The sequence below is a fragment of the Xiphophorus maculatus genome, chromosome 16 (genome assembly GCF_002775205.1).
Source record: "Xiphophorus maculatus strain JP 163 A chromosome 16, X_maculatus-5.0-male, whole genome shotgun sequence".
NCBI classification, from domain to species: Eukaryota; Metazoa; Chordata; class Actinopteri; order Cyprinodontiformes; family Poeciliidae; genus Xiphophorus; species Xiphophorus maculatus.
The window spans coordinates 19,456,043-19,471,551 of record NC_036458.1 but is presented as its reverse complement, the minus strand read 5'-3'; the positions used below and the strand labels follow the sequence as shown (position 1 = coordinate 19,471,551).

General features: G+C 40.5%; 1 protein-coding gene across 1 annotated transcript; it reads left to right on the top strand.

The window, feature by feature from the left end:
- Positions 1-2,437: 2,437 nt before the first annotated feature.
- LOC106699750 (cdc42 effector protein 1-like) lies at positions 2,438-15,438 on the top strand. The gene is made up of 4 exons (XM_014470350.2): positions 2,438-2,606; positions 9,136-9,598; positions 10,393-10,943; positions 14,311-15,438. The coding sequence occupies exons 3-4, from the start codon at positions 10,490-10,492 to the stop codon at positions 14,901-14,903; spliced, it is 1,047 nt and encodes a 348-aa protein (XP_014325836.1). The 5' UTR covers positions 2,438-2,606; positions 9,136-9,598; positions 10,393-10,489; the 3' UTR covers positions 14,904-15,438.
- Positions 15,439-15,509: the final 71 nt, after the last annotated feature.

Sequence of the window (15,509 nt, the reverse complement as noted above, 5' to 3'; positions counted from 1 at the left end):
TAACTTGAATGTAGGATAGTTTATGTATGTGTCTAGAGAACTGGAAATGCATATGTGAAATTGTAATGAGTCAAAAACGTGCAATAGTCTTTTATATTTATCAGTGTCTTGCAAAAGTATTCATCTTCTTTGAACTTCTTTAATTTTTTCAGGTTCCAACCTCAAATTTCATTGTATTTCACTAGGATTGTATGTGATAAACCAACACCAAGTAAGCAGTCTGTCACTTAAAGGTGACCTGTTATAAGATTTTAGTTTGCTTAATTCTGTTTTGGGGCCTCTTGTCACTTTAAATCCACATAAATTGCTGCTCACACATGACAATGGCTGCAAACAGATGCACATATATGTAATCTTTCATTTTTAAAAAAGCAGAAGTGGAGCCTCCTGCACAGCCAAAAATGCAACAAGTAGTTTCCAGACGGGAAGTCAACAAAAAAACACTTGTCTTTTCCAGCAGCCATTGTACAGAGCAAACAGCGGTAAAACCAGCTCAATTTGGGTTGCTAGGTAACGATGTAAGGAAATTACTCATTTCCTAGACACCAAAAACAATAACTTATTGGCAAAAAAAAAGTCTGGGTGTTATTTTCTTAAGTGGTTGGGCTGTTTTTGACGCCATTGAGACTCAAATAGAAGTATAAAAACGGGCAGAAAATAAATTTAGCAAAATAGGTCGACACAATGTGTGGCAGAAACCAACACTGTGAGCACACCATAACCTCATTGAAACATCCTGGTGGCAGCATCATGCTTCTTTTTTCACGAGGGACAGACGAGTTGGACAGAGAAGGTTCCACTTCATCTGGTGTTGATCTGCCATTAAACAAATCTCAATAAAATACATCACAGTTTGTGGCTGTGACATGACAAAATGTGTAAAAGTTTACCTGGTATGAATACTTCTGAAAGTATGGTAAGTAAGTAATATTTTTCGTCCAAACGTTATATGACCTCCTGTGTAATACTGAGGGAATCGTGCCTAAGGAGCAGGTTAAAGGTCAGGGACAATGTCTGGTGACTGATTAAAAGAGTCACTTCATTCCCAGAGAGGAAATAAAATCACCAGTTCAGACACAGAGAGTTCTTACGCTAAACAAACGAGCAAGAAGAGAGAAAGAAAGAAAAACCCATTTTTAGATGAGACCATGAGCCCAACCACACACAAACAGAGCGGTGTGGGAAGTCACAGCGGTTTATTATTGGAGGCCTCAGCCTGACATGAGAATGTGATTCTTCAGCACTTTGCCTCCTGTGATAACCTCAGAGTGACACGCTGGTATGGTTCTGAACTATCTTCTGTTGTTTGGACGGCTACATTTGAGCAAAACAGAAAGTTTTTGTACACAGCAAAAAATAACTTCGTATGGTATTACGTTTTAGCCAAGAAAGGTGTTTAAATTGTGATAAACTGTAATAGTTTGTAAATGTAATGTTCAATAATTGCTCAATTCTATCAATCTGAGATACTTTCTTTTGGAAAAGTTAGCTGAAGATGTTGTTAGCTCTGCTCCTTTGTTCTGCGTTGCGTCTAGTAGATAACTTTAATTCGAAGTATTTGAGCAGGTTATATTCTGAATGAATATTCAAACTTTGTAAAAGTTGAGAACTGTTGTATAAGCAGTTGTAGTTTAGATCCAGATTTGAAGTTTGGATTGAGCTTTTTCCAGCCCAGTAAATGCGCTAATGCTAAACTTCATTCTTGCTAGCAAAGGCTAATGAAAACCACATCCCAGCTGTGTTTGTCAGGGAAAATGTTTACATGCCACTGTCTTTGAAAAGATATTAAAAAGCTGGTTGCTATTTCAAGGACATTTTATGCCTAAAAGAAATCCAAATACAGCAAAACTTGTTCTCTCTCTGAGGGCTAAAAAAACCCACCTGTTGAATACATGTTGATATTCTGGTTTTATCGAATCTGTTATGTCCTTCCATTTTATTATTAACATATAAATGGACAAATATTGTCAGCATGAACCAGAATAGTTAGAATGCAACATTTGTTTTCACCATTTAAAAAATCAATTGGAATAAAATACACAAGTGTTATATAAAATCAGCTTTTTGAGTTTTGCATCGTGTTATAAAGTTATTACATAATCAAAAACATACTTGGAGCGCTACCTTGATTCTTTCTGATTCTGTTTGAGTAATCGTTTAATCTCCATGGCAACCATTCAGCTGTGCAAAACGCCTGGTTGGATTTATTTTAAGTCACATTTGAAATATATAGCATTTTTATAACTGAAGGTAACATAATTACTTGATTGTGCTATAAGATGAAACTATATATGTGGCAGGAAAACACATAACACTGCCCCTTTAACATGCAAACCTTCATTAATATGCAGTCACTAAGGTTTCATAGGGTCCACCCTCCACCACCTCTTCCTCCTCCTTTGCCTCCTTCTCCTCTTCTCTTCTTTCCATCCTCCTCCAGCAGCAGCAGCAGCAGCAGCAGCAGTAGCGGAGTTGCTCTACTGCGGCTCTGCTTCAGTGCAAAGTTCGGGTCTGATCAGAAACTTGCGGCAAACCCAGCAGAAGGACAAAGATAGTAGATGGGGAAGTGATCACTGCGAGGAGAATCACGATCAGAGCTATTTAAGGTAGGACTGAACAGAAACTGATTGTAATTTCAGAGGTTAAAGAGTCATCTGCAGGATGTTGTGCAGGAAGAGTTCGCCTTTATTCTGCAAAAACACACTCGAGTCCATCTGTGTGCATAAATAACAGAGCAATGAAATCAGTAGCAGCTAAGACCAAACTGTCAATCAGTCGTGCTAATGCTAGCTTTTAAAAATTCTGTGTGAAATTTGAAGTTCATGCCGCAACCTCAGACTAAACTTGCACCACAAAACAAGCAGCAATAAGTTGTGTGGTTTTAGTGTGACAATATTTAGTCTTTTTATTTTTGGACCATCACATTAATCTTGATTGTGATTCTTGTTTTATGAAATTACAACAGGCAGAACTGGATTCAGTTGTAATATGAGACGCAATGAGAAGTATGGTATTAGATGTAGAAATCTACAACCAGGCAGCTCACTTTTCTCCATTGAAACCACACACACCCACACACCCACACACACCCCATCCCCACCCCCCACACACCCACATGTTTGAGTGGCTATCTTTGTGGGGACTTTCCATTGACTTCTATTCACTACTACAGCCTAAACCTTACCCTTGCCCCTATCCTAACCCTATCCAAAACTCAATTCACACCTCAGTCCTAAATATAACCCCTGACCCAAAAACAGCGTTCACGCTTGTTGGGACCAGGCTTCGGTCCCCACAGCGTAGTATGTGTCAGGAAAATGGTCCCCACAAGGTATTAAAAACAAACACACACACACACACCCCTACACACATGTGCACAAGATCCTTAGAGCTATGGATAATTGGTCAGCTAATCTGGCCACGATTCTGCTTTTGAGACAAAAACACTAATTTATCTAAACTTCTGAAGCACCACTGATATGATGTTATGAATAATTCACTTCAACTTCACATTCAAGTGTGCTCCTGTTAGCGTTGTGTATAAGCTGCTGCAGGAGCACAAATATCAGTGAATGAGAAGCCAGTGGAGGTGAACAGAGAAAAACAAGGTGATGAGAAAACACAAAATTAGAATAGAAGAACTAAGTACCGGATGAATTATGAGAAGTAAACGATTGAGGCATGTTGCAGGAAGCAAACGTGGTAACACTTTATTTGACGGGTTGTGAATAAGGCTGTCATGACACCGTCATAAACGTGACATAACGCCTGACATGAACATGAGCAAGTCTTCATGAATATTTATGACTGTTGTCATAAAGTGTCATTCGGTTAATCATGGCACTTTTAATACAAAGTTAATATTATTCAAAATGTCTTTGTTATGACAACTTGACATTAACCAAGAAATCATGATCTGACATAAACTTGTTATAAACGTATTACTGATTAAACTTTAACTTTAATAACATAAAGCTACATATTTTTTTATAGTTTAATTATCAAAAATCAGTTGATTTAGACTTCCTAATAATTTCCGACTGTGGATATGAGTGAGTTTTCTTGTCTCTATTTCAAGATTTAAGATTAATTCAACTCTATCATTGCTTCAATGTCACGCTCTCCTGTGTCCATTATGAAGAATGACTAAAAAGAAAGGACAGATTTTTATACATTTCCCTCCAAAGTACAGTCTTAAACTTTAATGTTGACACACATGAAACAGCTACAAAGTTAAAACTTACGTAAGATGAATTTATCACAAAAGCAAGGAAGTATTTAACAAACTAAGTAAATTTGAATTTTATCTAAACTGCAAAAAAAAAAAATGCTTTAATGTTCTTTAATTCAAAAGCATGAATTAAAGAGCACGGTCTTTAATTCTTCCACCTGGCACCTGGAGTTTAAATCACAACACAGTCCAACGTTTCGGCACAATATGTCAGCTGTACTGCACTAGTTCAACGCAAATCTTTTGCTTTTGGGCGTAGACTTGGCAAAACCCCTTTTTGAAGATCCAGGTTTATCTTTGCTGCACCTCTTGTGTTTGCACAAGACATTTAGACGAACTCTTTGTTCTGCCGAGCTCTTAAAAGAGCTTAGAAATATTTGCACTTTTCTCATGTTTGACCTTTTTCCCCCCCCTTGTGGTTTGTTGACCGACCCCCTCATGCATTAAGAAGAAGAGCTTATGAAACCAGCGAACGATTGCACAGCTATGAGCCTCCCTGTAAAATCTGACGTGTGTTTTTCTTTCCTGCTCTGCTTTCTTTACAGTGCGATAAGATAAATCAGCATGGGAGTCTTGAGGATTTTTTTTTTTTACCTTTTTGTCTCATGAACTATTTTGTTGACTCGGCAGACCATCAATAAAAGGGCGAAGGGGAGGAAACAGGAAGTTCATTTACAGTGCCAGTTCCGATCCGACGCATGTGTCAAGTCACTTTTCGGTGCTCGGCAGCGTGAAGTGGGTGTTGCTCCGGATAGAGAGACTGATATCTGAAATTTTTCACAGGCGCAGCGATTTGAAAAACACTTTATACCTGCTGAACTTTTTCATATGTTGTCACGTTGCAGAAAAGAGAACCGTGATTTGTATTCAGCTCCCTTTCCTCCGATAGTAATAAATATCAAAAAATAAATGCCTACATGCCTGACTGTACACATTTATATGCAAAACTTAATGCATTGTGGAAAAAATAACCCTGTACTTCACCTTGATTACAACATCCCCTTACTCAGCTCCTTCAGACTAGCCAGCAGCAATTAGCAAACACCTGGTGGGACTGCGCATCTGCTGAGCTCATTATAGCAGCTACTTCTCAGAGCAACGCTGGTAAAATCATTGTTAAAGGATTAATAGAGGAGCCATGTTGTGATGATTTCCTGAAGGAGGAGATTCGGGAAGAGCAGGAGCTTCTTAAAGAGACAGAGGCCCAATTTCAAGGTATCAAATTACTAAATCAAATTTATTTTAAGTCATTTTTATAAAAATTGAAGGTAACATACCCACTTGATTGTGGTATAAATCGATACTATATGGCTGGAAAACACATAACACAACCTCTTTAACAGACACTCTCCATAAAATCTGTCTGAGCTCTTTTCCAAAACAAAAAGGCATAAATTTCAATCTCTGTATGGTAGAGATATTTAAATATATCCAGTCTGGAGCCATATGTCAAGTGTTTTTACAAGCCTGAGGCCGGACAGAAAAATGCATCGCCACGTCGGAGCAGCAGATTCCTATAAACTGCTGTATTTTTGAGCTCTGCGTAGCGGTCAGGGCATTCTGACCTCAACCACAGCTAGCTGGTGCCGTGCCTCCAGTCGGACCAGAGCAAACGGGGCCGGAGCTGGCCGACGGCAGCGGTGACCTGCATCTGTTTGTGCGGTCCTCACTGACATGCCTGGGCAAACCCAGAAATATCAATAGCGCTCTGTTCTGCCATTTCTGGTTCCGTAGCGCAAGTTGTTTGCTTAAAGCAGTAGAAAAACGCATGAAAAGGGAAGTATGTTTGACGGGTGTGTGTGTGTGTGTGTGCCTGAGAGGAAGACAGAAACAAATGACAGCAAGTCTGATTTAAGCGACAGACAAAAAGAAAAGAAAAGGAAGTAGAAGCACATTTTAGAAGGTAGAAATGTCACATAGTTTATTTGCATGCCTTTGCCATCATGGCCTCCGACCTCCATGTCTGCTCTGAGGCTTGTTTATGGGGCGCCTGCAGGTACAGTTTGGAGATAAACACCATGTCTGACAGACCTTAATGACTTTCTCTGTGTTTCTAACAGGACCAATTTGGGGAATGAAGTTCCCAAAGTGAATTAATGTGCTAGTTTCGCAGTTTAAAGGAGCACTTATGGTTAAGTTTTACTGCACACAAAATGACTTGGGAAGGAGAAAAGTCACACGGAGAGCTGAAATGAGGGGAGAGGAATTTGGAACGGAAAGTAGAAAGTGAGAACCAGTCAATTAAGTTGTTAAAAAATCTGTGAATTACAAGTTACATTCTCTTAAATGTAGCTTAAAAATGTACTCCAAAGGAAATAGGAAACTTTTTTTCATATTCCTGAACTTGTTGGAGTGTAAATAAATCCTTAGAGAGGACTAAGCTTACATGATACTCAGATGCACACTGTTCCAGGTGACTTCAGCCTTTCAAAAGGCTGAAGTTTGTGTTTTATAGCGCAATCATGTAACTATGTTAACTTCAGTTGCTGTAAAAATGTTGTGCAGATAAAATATGACCTAAAAGAAATTTGAAATTGGGCTCCAGTCTCTTTAAAATCTCCTGCTTTTTCTAAAACTCCACCTTCAGGAATTCATCATAAAAGCACTCCTCTATTAATCTGTTAACAAAATTTTTACCAGCATTTCAATGAGAAGTGCTGTATGTCCTATAATGAACTCAGCTGATACCTAGTTCCACCAGATGTTTGCTAATTACCGCTGGCTAGTCTGAAGGAGCGGAGTGGGGAAGTTGCAGGGGAGGGAGGGCTGGTCTGTGAGGCGAAAGCCCGAAAACTGCAGCTCTGAGGAGGAGCTTCGTCCTTGAAGGCGGGGCTAGGTCCACCTGGGCGTTTTGCCAAGCTGAATGGTTGCCATCAGATTGCCAATGGTTGCCATTGGAGATTACTGGATTTCTTAAATAGTCATGAAACAATCAAAAACACTCTCCAGGTAGATTTCTGATGAAGGATTAATAATATAACATGAAGTAAAGCTCAAAAAAGTTGATTTCACATAATACTGCCCATATAAAATATTTTCAATTGAAAATGTTCATAGTGATTGAACACTATGTCAGTCTACAATTTTACAAGTAATTGTTGTTATGTTTGGTATTGTTTAGTTCTGATGAATAATGTTTGGGTTTCCATGGATTCACATGGAGCTCTTTTGTGTCCCTGCTACGCGACGTTTCAATCCTCCAGATCAGCTGGGACTCATCAGTCTGACCTCGCTCGGTCAAACACGCCGTAAACTCCTGATTTTTCTGACAGACTGAAGGTTGAACGTTCCTGTGCTTTCCAGGCCTCACAGTCGGAAAGATATTTCCGGCAGACAGTCAGACGATCGGCCAAATCGACTGATGAGGTGATTGATACAGCACATGTCCGCTTAGCTTCAGAGCTTCCCAGCACTCTGGGGATGGATTTATTTTTTCAATCGGCTCATGGTGACCTGAGATCCACTACTGCAGCTGTAGCAAGAAGATCAGGTTGAAAGACGGCTAACTTTTTTTGCACTTAAATCTTTTTGTAGTTACAATCAGCACAGATGCTTTTCGTTCTCCCCAAACCTCAATGGAAATGATCAATAATTGATTATCTTTCGGTGCATTTCTCCCTATTTTGTCCTAAACAGTTCAGCCTCTCAGAAGTCTGAATTGCTTTGAATGACTAATTATCTTCCTCTTGTCTCTACTTCTCTTTTTATTCCATCATGTGAGGCCGGTTGTTGGCTGTATGTGAAGCAGCCGATGCATATATTCACTCTGTAATCAGTTGATTTTATGATATATTTCTTACTTTATCATGCAAAATAATTTAATCAATTATCTGTTTTCAGTGGCTCCTTGATTGTCTCATATATGCTCTGCAATCAAACGTCTTGGCATGCAGCACAGCCCGGTCTGCACTGTGCTCCACCTATTCTGCGAGCCGTGACAAATGTCTGTTATAATGTCGACAGAAGTTTGAATTTGAGAAAAAATTGGGTAGAAAACAGTTTGCTATTGAATATCTTCTTACTTCTCAGATTCTTACTGTACTTGAAATAGCTTCCTTTGATTTCATACCATAATCTTTTCACTTCACACTAAAGAGGGTGGCTGAGATCACAATTTGTCAGCGCTTATAGTTGTTGTGTTTACTGATCGAAGGACAATTTAATTATTGAGTTTCCAGCTGGAAATAAGCAAATTCAAGTCAAAAAATGTATTTTTTTTGGTGCATCTTTGCTTAGGGACGTATACAATGATGCAGCAGACTATTATGTATCGGGTGTCAATACGTAACGGGAGTAGAGTACTTACAACTTCTCCTTTACCAATAGTGTATATTTAAAATCATAGGGGCGTCCCTAAAACAATAGAAAAAGCAGATTAGCTAAAAGTCCTACAAGAGGATTTAAAAGTTGTTGCATCACAATTTAAAGATCGACCGGGTTGCATCTCTGGCTTGTGAATTAAAACACCCTGAGACGTTAATCCAACTCTGGCCGTGTCCTGGACAGGTCACGTGTTTGGAGCTTAGCACCGTTTCCTTATTTTCATTTCTCCAGCAAAAACATTGACCAGGAATAACAAAACAGCATGGCCTTCGGATTGCATAAACAGACAAATTCAAAATGTACATCAGGAGAAGAGAGAAACTCAAAAGGAGCTGCGTCAAGTAACTTTTTTGTTGACCATCTCTCTCATTGGTTAAATAAGCCTAATATAAACTATGTAACATTATGAAATCTGGCAAGAGACCCCACCTTAAGCCTCTTACACTGTCAGGTTTGTTTTACAGTGAAAAAGCATCAATCAGACCAAAGTTTCCTAATGTTTTTATGTTTGCCTGACTGCTCCTTGCCTTCGCCTTGATAAACCACTGACTGCTCTCTCCTTTTCTCTCTCTGGTCTTTAGCCTTCCTAATGTGAACTAAATGAAAACAGAGGCCCCCCGCCGCCACCTGGAAAACTCTGAGGGACTAAGTGGATTGAAGAAGGCAGCCACCGATCGAGGGAGTCGGGGCAGGGAGGGGAGACACACAGAGAGGATTAGCAGCTAATCCAGGCCAACGAACAATCCTGGGGGGAGTCTTGCCGTTCTTCCAGGACGATGCAGACAAAACAGTTCCTGGATTTAAACGCTTTACGACGGCGCGTCCAAATTCTTCTGTGACGGTTTTGATTCGGCGCGGACTTGGATCTTTGGTGCAGAGGAAGCGGTGGACTGAGAAGAGAAGCGACAGGATGTCCTGACAGACTGCATGGTGCCACACATGGATGCTTTTCAGCATGTGATTATGGACCCCTGCCTTTTCACCTTGGTCTGACAGAGAGACACTGAAGGTCTTGCTGGACTTTGTGACCAGGCCTCACTTACAGTAAGGAATTATTTATTTCTTTGTTTGTAGGAAATTTCAAGCGTGCTGTAATCGTACAAGGAAAGAAAAAATGTATAAAGTGTTTGTAGGTTAATAAGATAAGGGTAAGGAGACAAAACTGCGCTGCACTTTGTAAGATTCTTTAAATTTTCTCTTAAGAGTTGCTTAACTTTCAGCAAGAAAGCTGGCCCGCCTCCGGAAGATGACGTTTAACCACAAGAAACTTTCGTAGGTTTGGGTAAGAGGCCGCGCACGTTCCTGGGGAGGTGATCCTCTTAAGGTGGCGAACTCCAACTGAGATCAGTTCAGTTCCCGATGTCTACAAAATATAGAATTAAGAGTAAACGCAAGTCTTTTTTTATTGCCTTCATCTCACAGCAAGCTTTCGGTGTATGTACACATGCGGTTGGATTGTGTATGTCTGGGCAGCCATCCACTGAACCAAATATACCCGGTGCCCTGACGGACCACAACTCTCCAACCGCACGGACTGTGGTAACCAGAGGAGACCCGGCGCGGCCTTGTAATTTCTCCTCTTTGTTATGCTGTCGTGACTGAAAGCTGCTGCTGAGCAGGAGAAAAGGGAGTTGGGTTGTTTGGGAAAGATGTGCAGGGAAGAGAGAAAAGCATATAAGCAGACAGAGTGGCCGTGTTGGCATCCCACGGCGCGGATCATAAAGAGAAGCAGCGGGAAGCGCAGTGAATGTATGAAGAATGGATTTAATATTTGAACAGCTGAACATTTATGCTTCCTGTCCTTGACTGATTTGGTTTCTTTCTCTCTGGTTTTACAGTGGAGCCAAAGATTTTCTAAACTTGACGGACATGAACTCAAACTCAAGACACAACCAGTCATTTTAAAAGGGATTTTACACAACTTTTTCTTCCACCATGAGTCTGGGAAAGCTGCCAGGAATCAAAGGCCTGGTGTCTGGCTCTCAGGGGAAGCGTCGCTTCAAGAGCGACCTCTCGGTGGACATGATCAGCCCCCCGCTCGGGGACTTCCGACACACCATGCACGTGGGCCGCGGCGGCGACGTGTTCGGCGACACGTCCTTCCTCAGCAACTACGGCGGCATCCGGGAGCCGGGGAGCCCGGACTCGGCGAGCAGCTCCAAGTCCACCGGCTTCTTCACGCGCACCTTCCGCCACGTGCGGAGGACCTCTGTGCCGCGGCCCCGGGGCGGCTCCCGGGACCTGTCGTCCCCGCCTCCGGACATCTCACCCATCATTAAAAACGCCATCTCTTTGCCTCAGCTGAACATAGACTCTGTGAACGGATGCCTGCAGAGGGCGCTGTTCCCCAACTCCATGGGCTCGACGGATGACTCCTTCTGCACATATGGTGAGATAAGACAGATAATCCGTGCCAGCATGGGATTGGTGTTAAGGATCTTACAGAGGGGGATTATCTTCATTAGAAGTGAGCAGAGATACTAAAGGTTGAGATCATACTCAAACATGATAGTTTTACTAGACGATGAAGCATGATCCTCTGCGTCAAGGATTATTTCATAACAAATAAATCAAGATTAATTAAATGGGTCGTCACTGGTAAGTGAAAGAACGTGATCGGTCAGATTATCAACACTGTCAGAGCAAGTGAGGCCAAACCTTTTACGGTCTTAAGTCGGCATCAACTTTCAGGAGGACTTTTGACATTTCCTTCAGCGGGTTTTACAACCTGCAGGTGTTAGTTATTAAAGACAGTGAAGATAATAATGAACAACTGATTCTCTGAAAGGCAGCAATGCTTCTTGTGAAAGCAACTGATAAAACATTGTGCATAAAAATGTACAAGAAAAACCCAGAGATGCTGAAAAGACATTTAGCTTACAAAAGTATTCACACCACTGAACGTTTTCACTGAATCTTTGCTCAGTCCGGTTGGATGAAGATAATCTTTAAGTAGAAATTTTCAAGTCTTGCCACCGATTATCCGTTGGATTTAGGTCTGGACTTTGGCTAGGCCAATCTAACACATGGCTCTCGTTTGGATCGGTGTGCAGCTGGAAGGTGAACTTTTGTCTCGGTCTCAAGTCTTTTTCAGCCTCCAACAGGTTTTCTTCCAGCATTTTGTTACATTTCCAATCAACCAACATGGACCTGCTAATGAAAAGCTCACCCACAGCACTTCCAAATTTCAATATCAGTATAGTGTGTTCAGGGAGTGGTCCAGTTTTAGTGTTTTTCGTGTAGTTCACATGGTTCTATTTTTGTTTCATATCACCAGATCACCTTCCTCTACATGTTTACTTTATCTGCTACGTGGCTGTCAGTGCATTCACATTTACCATGGACCTCTTTGCTGCTTCTCTGATTAATTTTCTCCTTCCCCCACCCGGAAGTTAAGGTGGACGGCCATGTCTCGAAAAGTTAGCAGTCAGTCGCAGGAAATGTATGGATTAAGTCATGCTTTGTGAAAACTTGGGATGATGTTTTGAACTTTTCTAAATTGCAAGCCACACTTTTAAGGTTGTTATTCATATAATACCTTGTATTTTCCTCCCACTGCATAAATAAGTGTTTTTTTGAGTTGGTGTCAGTTTGTAGCTGATAGTCTGTAGATGTCATGGGAGAAAATGTGAAAAAGCCAAAGCGGTATGAATACTTTTTCAAAGTACTGAACGTATGAGATTGTAAGAGTGATTTAACACGAAGCAAATCTAACTCATCGAACAGAACTATAAAAACGCAAACAGAGAAGACGAAACCCACCTCCTCCGTTTTGTTTTACATCTCCCCCCCCCACATTCCTCCAAGACAACCAGCAAACATCCCAGCTTCTTCTGACTCATCTGGATTCACCTTGGCAACACCTGCACACGATTAGAGCGACAAACACAAACACCGTTCCGCTGAGCGGAGAGAAACTCACCGGGTATTTCCTGTCATCTCTTGTGTTTGTGTGTGTGGGCCTGAGAAAATGAGCACAAACCCAACATTTGTTGCATCTGCTCTCCAATCAGAGCCTGTCAGCCAGCTGTGTGTAGGGAATGGAAATCCCCTCGCCCCCTTTCCCAGTTTCTTATCCAACTCAAAAGGAATTAGCTCAATCGGACGGACAGAGAGAGGCAGAGATCTTGGGGATAGTTGTGTTTGTTTAATGTTTTATAATTACTTGGTTTCATTTACACCCATATTTACCTCTAACTGTTCATATGGGACATTATTTGATGAGATTTATGTGAATTTGATAATTTGAGATTTCCTTCATACAGTTATTGTTTTCCTACTCTCTTTAAGTAGTGTGATATCTATCTGAAATGTTTATTATTTATGACCAGACAGTTGTGATGTTGAAACCTGCGAGTTTAGCCCCGTCAGGATGACACAGTGGGAAACCCTTAAACTCTTGGTTTATACCGCCACCTTCTGGTCAGACAGCTGCACTGCTGAGCAAAAACCCAAATAGTTTCTTTGTCTATTTTATGACATCCACAATGTACAGCAAATGTCTGTAAAGAGTGTGCTGTTCTTAATGTTAACGGTTTTCACATTTACTTACTAATTTCTGGGTCAAATAATGATGCCTTACATATTCTTGTTTATAGGTACAGACTACTAATCAGAGCTCCACAACACAAAACATGAAACTCACTACTATCCAGCATCAACAGGAAGTCAGATATGGCTCTCCACCCAGCTTGCATAAACTTAAACTTGAAACTCAAGCTGCAGCCCCACAATGAACTGAACTGGAGTGAATGAAGCCTTTAGTCTCAATGGTTCCTCTAAAGATTGTATGTTTGCACAAACACTATAACAATGTACATCTTAATAGAGGTGGTGTTTGATGCCTTCCTGTTAAAAAAGGTTTAATTTAACAGGATATGTACTACTAATGTAATAAAAATACATTAATGTAGTCCAATTTTCAATTTCAGTTTTCAGCCAATCTTCTGGTAGGCTTATGAATGAGTTGAGTTGACCTCCATCTTTAGTTATACTTTAGAAAAAAGGTGTCCCAAATATTTTAACAGGATTTAAAAAATAATAAACATGTAACTTAGAAATAACTTGGTTAGACTGATAAGCTTGTCCTGACGCCTGATGGGTAATTATTAGTATTTGGATCATAAGGAAATAAGATAATCCAGTCTAGAAGCTTTCTACAACCCTTGTGGGAAGAATAATCATGACTAAGTAATAAAAGGTTCTCTTGAAACTTTTTTATTATGGGATTGAACTAGTATGTGCTGGCTGAAGACAAATACCAAGGTATCAATATCAATAGGTTAAAGGGCAACACACACATTGTCTTCTATCTATCTCAGCACCTATAATTTAATGTTTGTTAAAGATGCCAACTGCTGTGTTTATTCATGTCGCCCAACTGTGACATCAAGTTATTTGTCTTAAATTAATGCATCCATCGTATGTGACTGCCTAACTTGTCTCATTCTAAATTGTCTCATTCTAACTTGTCTCAGGTCCAAAGATGTGAAAATTTTTTATGTCTTATGTAAAAAGACAGGTGTGAAGGTAAACTGACCCAAGCACTAAACCCTGTGGTTCTCAATAATTAACTCATGTTGCATGAACTAGATTTACCATACCACAGACAAACTGGAACCGGTCAGAGAAATACGATTTAAACTAACCTAACACTATACAACACGTTTTCTTTAAACTAAGTTTGTATTGAAAAAGAAATCCCTTAATCTAAATACAAGCTTAAACTGGCATTTGCTTTCATTTTCTCTTTCCAGGTCTCCAGTCTGGATTCCTGACTCTGCCTCGAGTCTCTCGACTTGACAGACAGATTCAAGATGGCGACGTGTGGAGAACGTCTCCAGCAGACAACGGCTGCGGCGCGTTGACTCGCTCTGACTCTCTGGCCTCCTTCACCGTCGACCTCGGACCTTCTCTAATGACTGAGGTGTTGGCTTTGATTGACAACCCCAGCTCTCTGCAGGTATCCAATCACAGCCAGGCAGGAGGTGAAGAAGAGGAGGAAGAGGATAAAGCTGACACCAGCTCTCTGACAGAGACACCCATTCAGACCCCGACAGCGAGTTCCCCCAACCCGTCCCAGTGCAGTATGTCTTTTAGGTCCAAAGTGAACGGGAGAGTTATCTCTACCTGGAAGGAGCGTAAGGAGGACCGGGGGTCTGTGAGGACGCCTGATGTCACTTCCTGTTCTTCTCATAAGGAGGAATCGGCCATTGAGGCAGAGAGGTTCCAGAGGGCGGCGGATGTCCTCGCTAAACATTACGGTGGAGGATCCTTCACCAGAGGAACGAGGACGAGCCAAAAAACAGCACATGGTTTATCTGAGGAGGAGGAAGAGATCAAAGTTTAGACATTAAGAATAATAACTGTCTAGAAATCTGGTTGTCTCTTCACTTTAACATTCTTTATTAGTCTTTAACTTTTGCCCATCTGGTTTTCTTTCACTGTAGTTGTGATATATAGCTAACACTATGAAAGTACAACGGTCAGAAAACACTTTTGATTTGAAGTGTTTGCAAGTGGTTGGAAAAACTTGATCAATGTGTTTATGTTCATACTGATATGTACACTTTATAAATAACTTTTGTACATTTATCCAGTGATAACAACCAAACTTTGTTTTAGCTTCTTGTAAAATGTATATTTAGGAAATTTGGACATTCTACTCTTCCATGATTTAATTCACACATTTAACAATCTAATTCGTAAACAGAGTTGCTGTTTATTGTAATATTGTATTGGTTTACCATTGAATAAATTAAAATGTATTTCTCTACTCAGCTTGAAATCACTGATATTAGGTCAGCTTTGTTGAGATGATGTCTGAAGTAAAGAACACTCCCAGGACAATACACGTCCTGTACACATCTGTATGTATGGTAAGATATGATATACACAAGAAATATATATAAATATATACAGTACAGACCAAAAGTTTGGACATACTTTCTCATTG

Excerpts from the sequence above, each read along its gene's own strand:
- LOC106699750 (XM_014470350.2), top strand. The coding sequence starts at position 10,490 with ATGAGTCTGGGAAAGCTGCCAGGAATCAAAGGCCTGGTGTCTGGCTCT. Across the intron at positions 10,944-14,310 it reads TGACTCCTTCTGCACATATG|GTCTCCAGTCTGGATTCCTG; the intron begins GTGAGATAAGAC and ends TTCTCTTTCCAG.